Here is a 13,264-nt window from a genome sequence, read left to right as displayed (position 1 = left end):
TTATAGTGCAGACATTCGCCAGGCATTTCACAGCTTCTGTGTATACAACGTATGTATATAAGACAATGGTGGACTCTGACATAAGTCCACGGCAGCACCTTCATCTTCCATTTATATATGTCCGACTAGGCGCTTAGACGTGGTGTGAACCGAGCCTTATACAGATGAATAATAAACTAGTGTTACTCAGGTTTATGAGTGCATGAGGCATGGAGACGTCTGACAAGGATATAAAAACGATACGCACATTGTACATAATATAACAAAAATTTATTCTCAAAGTTGTTTTTACAAAACAAAAATAAAGAAGGTATATATGGGAGAAGATATCCAAAACCCCCCAGGGAGATAATTAAAATATTCAAGTGTCAGATCCACTCAAAAATTAATCCAATCTCACCCAGAGAGCCTTCCGCTAACACCCATATGGACGAGTCCAGACATCCAGGACGTACCCTGAGCTCCCAGTCCTAATGACTACCTACAATAGGAAGCGTGCACCTCCATCAGCCACACCTAACCACAACATGTCCTCCTCCATCCATATTGTAAAGCATTCAGGTGCTGCTATTCTCCTAATATCCAGACACAACACACCACATAGTCCCCCGTGGTCCCAGAAACCTTCTCCCTCCATTTACTGTACAAAGAAGTCAATCAGAGAGGACGATCACTTCATCCGGGTCACATTGCGTGGAGACGTGAGACTGGAAGAGAAAGCAGAAGAAACAAGAGAAAATGGAGCCGGGGTATAAGAGATGGGAGGAGAGGGAAAATGTTGTGTTAGTAGAGGTTGTAAGAAGCCGCACGATACAACTCATCGTTGGCTCGGCTCTGGCCGTATTCCTCACCTTCCTGGTTGGCTTGGTCGGCGTATCCACCGGACTGCTGCAGGTCATCATCAGGCCCGGAGTGTCCTCATCCTCAGTGATACTGTCACAGTCAGAAGAGCTGGAGAGCGACGTGTAAGAGCTGCCGAGGACAAGATTAATATACTGTAATCACAACTGGTGCAAGAAAACTTACTTCTGTACATATATCCCTTCACATAAGTCAATGGGTCCTGATGAGGGGCCGGATATTACTACATAACTCGAGTACAGGGACAGAACCCACACAAGCGTTTCCCGAACCGCTTGTCCTTGTGCAGCCTTCACCTTCCAGTCTTGTGACGTTCTAGGTATATTATTAATGGGAATGTGTCACCAAATCGGAGAGCAACGTAATGTAGGGCAGAGACCCTGATTCTAGCCATGTGTCACTTACTCTTGGCTATTCTGTGGGCCAACACTGATCTGTCCTAAAGCTGCATTTGTTTCCTGATAATCGTGCCGTGTAAACAAGCTGCCGTGAACGAGCAAAACATTTGTTCGTCGGGTGAAATGATCTTTCGTGCTGCACAAATTATTATTGCTCTTGGCAGCGCATTGCTCTGTGTAAAAACTAAGAAGACCAGCGGCAGTCTATGTGCACTGGATGATTTATTACTGATTGTTTTATGTGCAATGTTAAAGGGGTTTCCCACTACTGGACAACCCCAATGTAATCCAGTCAGGACCTCAATTAACATATAATTAGTGTATATCCCCTCCAGCAGCGGCGCCGCTGCTCCTAGTGAGTGACGCGACTTGTTGTTTCACGTGCAGACTGCAGAGCGGCTGCAGCTCATCAGTATTCTGTGCGGGCAGACGGCCGCCAAGTGACAAAACAAGTCACGTCTCCCCCCCAAAAACAAGGGCGCAGACATGGCTGGACAGGTAAGGGTGCAGGAGTGGAGTATGGACTAAGTGCGGTCTGTCTAAACAGACTACTAAACATGTAATGATGCAAATCTGTTAAAGTAAATGCGCCTGAAGCCTACACAGAGTATTGTAGTATTAAACATAGCGCATAACATCCGGTAGTAATATGTCTCCGTGCCGCCCTGACCTTACTGAGAAATCCTTTTATGACAATGCCTTTTTATGTAGTGCCAAATTATTACCCATCCCCCACACTTTTGTCTGTATAGACACAATGAATGTCCAGACACACAAGGCATGAAGGGCTCACAAATACCTAACAGGGGAGATAAAAATTTCTCTCTCCAAGCCAAACCAATTCTTACAGCCACCACCGCACTGGATCGTTATGTGGCGTCATGGTTTGGCCAGGAGCAGAATAAGATCGGGAACACAAATTGCAAAAGACGTTACAGACATCAGACTGGATATCCAGACGTCAGCCAGCACTAATGGCAGAGACTGGATATCCAGACGTCAGCCAGCACTAATGGCCGAGACTGGATATCCAGACGTCAGCCAGCACTAATGGCAGAAGACGTGCTCCTTAGCCCCAAATATCTTATCCAACAAGCTGCGCACATGGATATTTATTTACTAATCTTTCTAATAAAACAGACAATGACTGGAATATCTGATCTTACACCATGTGAACACTCACTTATTACCCTTGGACTGGATTTTATAAATCTGAGCCGCCCCGTGTTGGTGCAATGCCAGACACAACCTACGATAGAAGGAAGCGGCCATGTTCCTGTATGCCTCCTTTACATCTTAGCCCCCCCGCGGTTCATCCTTTTCCCATCCCTGCCCCCGTCCCATGTCTCACTGGTCTATCTTGATTCTTTTGCTGCTCTTCTCTTTGTGATCTTCTGTGCGTTCCTTTCCATTGAATCGGTTCAGCCCATTACTGTTAGTCCAGTTCTCTGGGGACATGTCTTTCCGTTTTCGTCGAGGCGGAGTCCTGTCTTCCTCTTGATCTGAAGGCTTACAAGAGTCTTTGAGGGTGGCGCTGACCTTTCTGAGTTTCAGGCGATGTAATGATGTTTTGCGCACCGGTGTGGCCACGTGTACTCCATTCCTACTACGCAGTGGTGACAAGTCACAGCTTGTCTTATTTTCACAGTCGTCCGGGACTGTTGCCGCTGTGTGGACTTTGGTAGGGGTTACCTCGTCTTCCCTGATAGGACTATCTGAAGGTGTCCGATCCTTGCTGGCTGCAGTGTCAACCACAGAATCGTCATCTTCATCGTCATGATTGCCAGCGGTTTCTTTACAGCCCGTCTCATCTTTCGTGCTTGCAGCCTCACTGTCTATACTTGTCCTTCTTGACGCACAAGGATCTTCTGTATTTACATCAGGGCATCCGCCTTCTTGGCCAACAGGAGAATCAGACGGCTCGCTATACATCTCTGCATCACTTCCCTCAGGTGAAGGATCATCGGCAGCTTCTTTGTCCTCTTTACCACCTTCTTCCAAGTCATCCTTGTCTTTCACCATCAATGACACAGTCATATCGGGTAGTAAATACTTTTCTGTGTTTTTGTGACTTCCATCAATCACTGTGTTGTCAGGAGATGAATCGCAGTTCAACAGCAGACCCTCAGTTTCCTCAGATTCTTTGTCCTCTGGACCTTCTATCAAGACAGAGTCTTCTTGATTCTCCTCCGTTTGCTCTTCGGGGTTTGTGGGGGTGTCGCAGACCTCCTGCTCCTCATTGTGTTCATCATCGGACTTGGCTTTGGCAGGGCTGCCGTTACTTGGAAGACCAGAGGAACCCGAGAGTTGTGCTTCCATCTCTGACTCCAGGGTGGTGTTTGAAGAGTCTTTATCGAGTGATGTAGAGGATGCTGGGGATGACTCCTGTTCTGTTGCATCTTCACCATCTTCCTTTTCTTTTTCCCCATCAGATGTCATATCCATCTTTTGATCAGCCTCATTTTCTTGGTCAGCAGTAACTTCTTCTAAATGGAAAAGACAGGAATGCAAAATAAGATTAGAGTAACGCCTCAAGGTCACATATCACTAAAGTAAAAACAAGCAGAAATTATTCCAATCCTGTGCACTGTGGTAGAAGAGAGCACAGCTGTCATACAAGATATGTATGAAGCCTTATCTTATTTTTATTCACCCTAATGAGCCTTTTGTAAGTTATGCTGGCCTTGATCTGCTCATCACGAGGGTCCAGCTTTAGAAACCCCCAAGGAAAAGCTTTGTTAAGAGGAAGCTGGGCAGCTCATAAGCGTCTTAGCATTTAGCTACGTTCACACTGTATATGCAGAATTATATTACAGTATCAGCATTGGGGATCACATATGGAAAAACTCATCCAGACACTGAACATCTGATAAGTTTCTGCTTTGGATTTTACACAGTGTAATACAAAGATTAAAATTTACAACCTGCAGAACTTATGCAGCAGAATTCACGTCATTTGGTGCCAAATCAGCCAATGTGTATTTACTACAGCTTTTCTGCTGCGTATCTGTCTAATAGGGCAAATGAAAAGGGGTCGTCTGGAAGAGGCTGCGGCTCTAAGTCACCAGGATCCTTCACAAAGAAGAGACTGTGACAGGGCCCTGTGACGTATCTGGGCCAGACCCCACCTCACCTTCCTCGTTCTCGTCCTCCTCACTATCTGGCCTTTCTTTGCTTTGCTCCAATTCTTCCTCAATGTCAGTTTCCGAGTCTTCGGATTCTAAGTCTTCTTCTGATCCCCCCGATGACGACTGTGTAGTCTTTCCAGATGTCTGTCATTAAAAGAAGAGATGTTACGCCCGGATACAGCAGCTCTGCCAGCAAGAAGTATACAAGGAGCGATTTACTAGACATAATAATCTTATCAGCGTATTGCCTTTTACTCCACACACCTGAGACTCATGGCCGTCACACAGAATTATCCACCTTGGTGTAAGGAAATGCATCGCTGACGGCCCAGCTAAGTGTTATAGTGCGGCGCTGACGTCACACCCAGCAGAGCATGGCCTGCGCAGGCACTGAAGCAGCAGGGGCTGCTCATAACATAAGGCATAGGTAACAACAGAAGACAACTGAGAAAATCAGAGGTAGGAAGTTCAATATTCTCAAAGTAAGTGGCCGACACCATCTCTGCACAATTTCCCTTTTACCAATAAGTACACTTTTCTTATCTTGCAGTTTACGATGCAGTTGGACATTTTTCTTGCTTTGCAGCCAAAGATCATTATTTGGAAGTCTTCACATCTATATCAATTATCTCAGATTTCTCTGGGCAGGATAATTGTGAAAACGGTCAGGAAGCTTTATATCCCAGTGCTATTCCCCATGAGAAGCTGTGTGACTTGCACAGTCCTCATCACCTCCCAGTCCACCTACCGCCCTCGTCTTCCTCCTTGTGTCCTCCTCGCTGTCGTCCTGCAGCTGAGCATACTTCTTGATAATGTTATTAAGGCTATCCAGTGCCGTGTTGCGGTTTTCGCGCAGACGTCGTGACAAGTTCAGGTCCTGCTGAGCGGGATCATTCACTGGAAAAAAAAAATGACATTAATGAGATATTTGCACCTTCCAAAACCAGTCAGTGACCTGCGTAACAGCAATCTGCTTTCTGCGCTGGCCACTAAGGGGATTTCTAAAAAACTAACCAGAAAAGCTTCACAATCAATGTCATCAGTTACCAGGCACCTTCACATTATGTTACTAACCGACATTAAAAGGGTATTCCCATCTACAAGATCATATCCGTATATGTAGGTGGTGTAATATTAGCAAATACTTTCAATTAGAAATGTAGTATAGTTCTTTCGATTCGCTATGTCACTTACCCCATGTGTAGGGCATTGCACATGGGGTATCCATTGTTACAACCACTGATATAGTGACAGCTAGTTCCTAGAGGTCGAAACAATAGATACCTAAGCTACTGCAATGCCCTGCACACGGGGTAAGCAACACAACGAATCAGAAAACCTATACTACATTTCTAATTGCAGGTATTTGCTAATATTATTACACCGACTACATATTGGAATAAGATCTTGGAGATGGGAATACCCCTTTATGCATTCGATCGGGGTTGATGATTTTTAGGTAGTCAATCCTGACCATTGGAGTAGATTCATCTGCTTTATTCAGGTAACTGGAATGCAAAAAATGAAACCTTTAACTTTCCATGTTTGTCAATTTTATGGAAAGCTGCGGTAGACTACGCTACCGTGTCCGACATCACCTACCAGGTACAGGCACTAATAAAAAGTTGCAGGTCTGTATCGGAGCAAAGTAAAGTAGATCAGGCATGCCCTTAAATGCATTTAATTTCTTCTCGACGTAATTTTTGATTATGTGCTTTTGCTTTTTCTCGCTCTCCTTTTCATAAATCAAAAAATTCTGACTTGAAAAAAATTTGGCTTTTCGCCATTTTTGAAGAATTATAATATACATTTTTCTACCGATGAACCTATATAGTATTTTTTTTGCAGGGAGAACTGCAATTTTTATTGGTAGCCTTTTGGGAGACATTAACTGTTTTCATTGCATTTTTTAGGGGAGGTGCAGTCATAGGCTTCATAGAACAAAGATGAAGGAGACCAGGGTATTCAGTAGGCCACCAGGTGCCATAGCAACCTATTGTTCCCCTTATGTCAAGGGTGGGGGATGGGTGGGTGAAGCATTGGAATGGACCCCCATCCCAGATGTCACCATTTAAATGCTGCTGACGGCATCATTTAAAGTGTTAAATGGGAGGTCTGAATACAAAGCTGAAATTAATCATAGATGTCCACCTACTCAATACATAATTGAATCACTTATAATGTGCTTCAATTAATTACTTACCACTTCCATTCTACTCTTTTTTTTCTACTTCCGTTTGGATTTATTTTTTTTGCAAAGGGACGTCATCATGGGGAAAGGGTCTCAAAGAAGATGTAGATGATATTTTATGTTATACAAGACACATTCAGTTTACAAATGATCTGAGATCCAAATCAGAAAGTAACCAAGATAAAAAAGAAACCAAACAAGAAGCAACTAATACAGCTGCTGCTTTCCACTCACCGCTCTTGTAGGGGTCAGTCAGGTGGCAGCCAAAGTTGTAAATCATATCCAAATGTCTCCTGTCTTGGAGCTTATTACCAAGTTCTCGGAAGGCATCTTGGGCCATGCTTTGCATCTGCTTACGTGATAGTCCTAAGCTATGCTTCTCATTCGCTCGCTCAACCACCCGAATCACGTCCCCATAATCAGGGAAGAGGTCTCTGCTACTATTGATGAACTTTTCCAGGCGTCGGTTGACCTCTGGGTACCGGGTGCCCCTGTACAGTATCCTCTGCTCGATGACTCGGCCGGTCATACTCGAACAGTCTTTTAGGTCACACAGTTTTTCAAATATCCGCAGCAATTTGCGCTTGAGCCTGGACTCCTGGATGTAGGACGAGTCCTCATCTTCAAGCTCGTCCAGGCTCAGCTCTTTCTCCTGCAGCTTTTTAATCTCCAGAGAGTAAATCCTCAGAAGATTCTCCAGGTAGCGGATCTGACGCTTGGAGCTGGCTTTCTTTTCGGGCACGCTCTCGGCTTCCTCCTCCTCCTCGATTTCTGCTGGCGTTTCCGCTTGCACCGCGGGGGGCTGCTGGATGGCTTGTGTCTGCAGGCTGACCTTACGCTTTTGGGAGTTTGCTTTTAGCGAGGTGCACAGTTCATTGATGTAAACAAAGATTTTGGAGCGCTTCGTTTGCACTCGAGTGAGACAGCGGCCCAGGGTGTTTCTGAACTCCACAGAGGTGAGATAGGAGGGATTGGCCTTGGCATATCTTCCCTGAAGAAACGAGATAACCTCCGGGTGTTCCGAAGTCAATTTAGAGCAGTATTCAATAAACTGAAACAAAATGATGTATCCCAGATTAAGACGCTGACGTTAAAAACTAACAACATAAACTCCAATTATAAAAGGCTCCAAAAATACTGGTGTCACCAGAGTCCTTGTGCCCCCCACTCCTGTGTTATAAGGTAACAGACCCCATATTACTTGGTTATGGCACAGTCTTATCCTGTCCATAGAGACGACACCAAGCCACTAATGGTAGCTGCAACCACGTGACGTCACTACTGCGAAAATCTGACTGGTGTGACACCGACAGAAGCACAATTATAGAGTAAGTATTAGATCTACTCTCAGAGATGAACTTGCAAGATAGTAAAAACTAAAAACTGAACAGCAATAACAAAGAAAAACTTCACACAATATAGGGGTAAAGGACGTAATAAAATAAATAGGACACCTCCTCACCTCATTAAACAGCGTCTGGTTTTGGGCACTGATCACCTCCGCCTTACTTGGGGTGCTGCTGCTTTCTTCCGCCTTTCCATTGGTTTCCTTAGATAAATTGCGTGGACTTGCCGTGGCTTTTGTGGGACATGGTGGTTCTTTCTCCTCGTCATCGTCATCTAGCACGATGATTTCCCTCACTTTTGACATTTTTCTCTTTCAGGAACTCAAGGTTGTGACGGAGTAAACATGGCAGGACTTACCAACTGACGACCGACGGTGACCTGCCAGAGAGATAGAGCAGTGATCGGGCCTTGTTCATACTACGTTTATGGAGTGTGTACGGTGGTCTCATCTGAACCCCTGAGAAACAGGATTTGGGCAGAACCAATGGGGCGCAATGAGACAACAGGAAATTAAATTGACTTTGTAGTTTTTCCTGATGGCGTCGGTCTTTTTATACCTGCACCAGTAAAATGTAAACTGCATTATTGTACCCATATGATAGAATGACCGCGTCATAAAAAACACAATATGGACTCCAATCGTGTCGGTGCAATCTATGGCTCCATCCGGGGTTTCTGCATGTTGCCCACTACTAGAAATATATTAGGATAATAAGTCAATAGTTATTTTATCTATTCAATCCCTCGTCGCTCTAGTGGTCCTGGCATTCCTGCCAAAATTATGTCACTGATGCCGGATCACCAGGGACCACTGGAACAGCGAGGGAATAAAAAAGTAAGCAATGGTTAATGTACTATTTCAACTTCTTTCCATCATATACTTTTTTTTCTTTTTTAAAACTCCAAATACCTTTTGGACATTTGCACAACACCCACTGACCACACACAAGTCCCGGTGGGTATCCATCATTGCTCCTCTCCGCAGTCGATGGAAAAGTGAGTGAAAACGGAGAACCCGACTAACGGAGAAATCGACTAAGAAGTTCAGCCTTTACATTGTAGTGATTGAAAGCCACAGTGAACGTCTGTGGCATTTCAGCAACAGATAAACAGTCTGGTGCGCTCTCATTTACTCTGAGTGAATGGAGTTTAAGGGATCATCCAGCCACAGTAAAATGGTTTCATAATGCATAAAATGCAAAGTAATTAATTCCTCCAATACTCACTTAGCATCTCATTCACTCACATTGCATCTTATTAGGCAATATCTAAGCAATCGCCTTATTGCTGGCAGATTGATCAGACGGTGTCACGTACCTCACTGTTACAAGTATCGCCTACATAGCAGTAATGTAGATCACAGCTGATGTATTTAATGGTCACACATACCTCAGCATGGTTTTATTTGTTAGTTTGTAGGCCAAAGCAAAGCAACCTGTACATTTAACTCATTTTGCTCTAAGGCGATTGTCAGTTTCTCCTTTGCTGTATATATTTTTTCTATATATAATATTCATAGAAATACCGTACATATATAATATAAACGCATTATGAACTCCTTAATATTTACATTTCTCACAATAGTACAAGCAACTTTCAGCCTGACATTGTCGTGTTGCGAAATGGCCGCACCGCTGTTTCCACCACCAAATCACCAAAACATCGAGCCGTTCGTGACCTGGAATGAAGGCAAGAGGGTCCAGCTATCATAAGTTATGCCGCCCACCATGATCCTGGGAGTAGGAGCAGTATGACGTTCCCTCGTGAAGTTCTCTTCATGGCGTCACCCACAGACCAATCTCCCGATATCATCGTGTCCAAGACAAAAGTGGGATTGAGCATTGAAGAGGACAGAGCTCTAATCCAACCTCCATTGCAGTCTTGCTCTGCACCATGATAGCCTTTGCAAGCAATGACATGAGGATGAAAGGAGCACCTGTAGCCAGATATCTGGCTCGTACCCAATGCGGTACAAACATCTTTGGATGGCATGAGGTGACAGTGTCAAGTAGCCAGACCTACTCTAGTCTTCATTTGAGGTCACTAACAGCTCAGTGTAACATTAAATTGGTGGTAGAACCAGGTTGCACGTTGCTGCTGCTCCTGTGAATGCCTGTGTGGCCTAAACCTGCTCCCGTGGCTACAGCGTCTCCGGACTTGAACACATCGGGGACGTCATTGGTCAGTGATTACACAGGAGCTGCCAGCAGCGGATCCTGATGATTTCCTTCCTCAGACGACCATTAATAACCTCAATGATTGCAGCCGAGGCTGGAGGTGTCAGGATTTCTGCACGAGGCTCAGACTCAGGACTGAAAAAATCCAGAGCGTTTTAAACATTTTTTGCATCATTTGCAGATCAGTAATGCGTCTACCGTCCTGTGATTTTAGAACTCCACTACGTTTTCTTGGAATTACAATTTCAATATTGAAGAGAAATGTATATATATATATATATATATATATATATATATATATATATATATATATATATATATATATATATATATATATATATATATATATATATATATATATATAACAAAAATAGCAGAAATAAACTGACAGGCACCTCCTAGCAAAATTAAATGTACAGGCTGCTCTATATTATATTATATTTTATACATACACACAGTTGTGCTCAAAAGTTTACATACCCCGGCAGAATTTTTCCTTTCTTGGCCTTGTTTCAGAGAATATGAATGATAACAAAAAACTTTTTCTCCACTCATGGTTATTGGATGGGTGAAGCCATTTATTGTCAAACTACTGTGTTTTCTCTTTTTAAATCTTAATGACAACCAAAAAACATCCAAATGACCCTGATCAAAAGTTCACATACCCTGGTGATTTTGGCCTGATAACATGCACAGAATTTGACACAAATGTGTTTGAATGGCTACTAAAGGTAACATCCTCACCTGTGACCTCTTTGCGTGTAATCAGCGTGTGTGCATAAAAGTTGAGTGAGTTTCTGGGATCCAGACACACTCTTGCATCTTTCATCCAGCCACTGATGTTTCTGGATTGTGAGTCATGGGGAAAGCAAAATAATTGTCAACGGATCTACGGGTAAAGTTAGTAGAACTGTATAACACAGGAAAGAGATATAAAAATATATCCAAGGAATTGATAATGCCAGTCAGCAGCGTTCAAACTGTGATTAACAAATGAAAAATCAGGGGCTCTGTAAAAACCAAAGTACGGTCAGGTAGACCAACAAAAATTTCGGCCACAACTGCCAGGAAAATTGTTTGGGATGCAAAGAAAAATCCACAAATAACATCAGATGAAATTCAGGACTCTCTGAAAACTAGCGGTGTGGCTGTTTCAAGATGCACAATAAGGGGGCACTTGAAGAAAAATGGGCTGCATGGTCGAGTCGCAAGAAGAAAGCCATTACTTGCGCAAATGCCGCAAAGTATCTCGCCTACAATACGCCAAACAGCACAGAGACAAGCCTCAAAACGTCTGGAGCAAGGTAATTTGGAGTGATGAGACCAAAATTGAACTTTTTGTCCACAACCATAAACGTTACATTTGGAGAGAAGTCAACAAGGCCTATGATGAAAGGAACACCATTCCTACAGTAAAGCATGGAGGTGGAGCGCTGATGTTTTGGGGATGTGCGAGCTACAAAGGCACAGAAAACTTGGTAAGATTTGAAGGAAAGATGAATGCACCACGATATCAGCAAATTTGCCCTCATCAGCCCTGAAGCTGCACATGGGACTTACATGGACGTTCCAACATGACAACGGTCCAAAACGCAAAGCCAAGTCGACCTGTCATTGGCTACAGGAGAACAAATTGAAGGTTCTGGAGTGGCCATCTCAGTCTCCTGACCTCAATATCATTGAGCCACTCTGGAGAGATCTCAAGCGCGCAGTTCATGCTAGACAGCCCAGGAATTTACAGGAACTGGAGGCTTTTTGCCAAGAAGAATGGGCACCTTTACCATCTGAGAAAATAAAGAACCTCATCCACAACTACCACAATAGACTTCAAGCTGTCATTGATGTTAGAGGGGGCAATACACGGTATTAAAAACTGAGGTATGTGAACTTTTGATCAGGGTCATTGGGATGTTTTTGGTTGTCACTAATATTTAAAAAGAGAAAACACAGTAGTTTGACAATAAATGGCTTCACCCAACCAATAACCATGAGTGGAGAAAAAGTATTTTTGTTATTCATATTCTCTGAAACAAGGCCAAGAAAGCAAAAATTCTGCCGGGGTATGTAAACTTTTCAACACAAGTGTATAAATATATAACATCACCTGCACATATTTATCTCTAACATCCTGTAGTTATTTGTTCTTCTCATCTTTTCTAAATGACGAATAGTGGAAGGGTCCTGCCAAAAAACACATTATCTTATAAGTATCAGGTCTCTGGAGGTCGGGTAGCTGGGACCCCGGTGATCCTGTGATTGGGGTCTCGTCCTGACGGCAGTGACGGTGCGCAGAGCTCAGCCTCCACTCCATCCATTCTCTATAGGACTGACAGAGATAACCCAGTGCTGCGCCCCGCAGTCCCACAGACAATGACTGCAGGCCGCACACCGCTTCTCAAAACTGGGCTGCGGAGCCCTGATCTCAGGATCGCCGGGGTCCCAGCAATCAGCTTGACGTCCCCTATCCTATGTATAGGGTATGACGCGATGTTATGGGCTGGACCCACCATAGACGCCGTCCCATCTGGCGCATCTACGGCTCTTCGCAGGACGGGGTGGCGTTTACCAGACATTTATCACGTGGATACAACATAAATGTGCGCGGTGGGAATATATCTGACCCCGCACACAGCCGGCTGACTCCGGGGAGCGCAGCTGGCGGCCATATTGGATGTCACTTTTGGGAAAACAAAGGAGCATCTGTGAAGCCACAGAGCAGTGAAGATTCTGCGGGGCATCTACTGGAGAAGCCTGCAAAGACCCCAGGTCACCTCCCCAGACAAGGGGCCCCTGTAAGAAGCACAGGACACAGACAGCTCCGCAGCGCCCCCAGAGGCTGGGCAGGAGGCGACACTGTTAACTACACACCGCTCTGACAGATAACGGGCGCACCCCGAATACACTCACTGCGCCCCACGGGTATGAGAACAAAAAGTCCATGGCGGCGGCGGAGCGCAGAAAACCCCGCAAACACAACAATGAGCCGACCCCGCTGTCCGTATTACCGCTCAGCGCCTTCTCCCGCCACTTCCGGCCTCCTGTAATGTCAGTGACGTCACGAGGGTCATTTCCGTTTCCGGCAAGATGCAAAGACGCGACACACAGCAGGGGGCGGAGCCGGGTGGTTCAAACCGAGAAAAGCGCGCGGCGGGGCGTGGCTGC

The 13,264-nt window shown here is 44.6% G+C and overlaps 1 protein-coding gene across 3 annotated transcripts; it reads right to left on the bottom strand.

Moving 5' to 3' along the window:
* Nucleotides 1-248: 248 nt before the first annotated feature.
* Nucleotides 249-13,235, bottom strand: DAXX (death domain associated protein). 3 transcript variants are annotated; one of them, XM_073641962.1, is made up of 8 exons: nt 13,108-13,235; nt 8,041-8,303; nt 6,813-7,629; nt 5,136-5,284; nt 4,393-4,531; nt 2,611-3,745; nt 852-972; nt 249-707 (listed from the first exon to the last, which is right to left on the bottom strand). In XM_073641962.1, exons 2-8 carry the CDS (start codon nt 8,227-8,229, stop codon nt 654-656), a joined length of 2,604 nt encoding a protein of 867 aa, XP_073498063.1. In that variant the 5' UTR covers nt 8,230-8,303; nt 13,108-13,235; the 3' UTR covers nt 249-653. The 3 variants fall into 3 exon arrangements, with proteins under 3 accessions (XP_073498063.1, XP_073498065.1, XP_073498064.1); XM_073641964.1 differs by having other exon boundaries at nt 2,611-3,742; XM_073641963.1 differs by having other exon boundaries at nt 13,010-13,135.
* Nucleotides 13,236-13,264: the final 29 nt, after the last annotated feature.

Source organism: Phyllobates terribilis, unplaced genomic scaffold (assembly GCF_046119375.1).
Source record: "Phyllobates terribilis strain yellow unplaced genomic scaffold, ASM4611937v1 Scaffold_7__3_contigs__length_470593459, whole genome shotgun sequence".
Taxonomy (NCBI): Eukaryota; Metazoa; Chordata; class Amphibia; order Anura; family Dendrobatidae; genus Phyllobates; species Phyllobates terribilis.
Note: the sequence above shows the minus strand (reverse complement) of the source record. Positions and strands in the feature narration are given on the sequence as shown.

Coding starts and splice junctions, on each gene's coding strand:
- DAXX (XM_073641962.1), bottom strand. CDS start 8,229: ATGTCAAAAGTGAGGGAAATCATCGTGCTAGATGACGATGACGAGGAG. Junction 5,285..6,812: donor GACTGACCCCTACAAGAGCG/GTGAGTGGAAAG, acceptor TTTTTTTTCCAG/TGAATGATCCCGCTCAGCAG. Junction 4,532..5,135: donor CAAGGAGGAAGACGAGGGCG/GTAGGTGGACTG, acceptor TTTTAATGACAG/ACATCTGGAAAGACTACACA.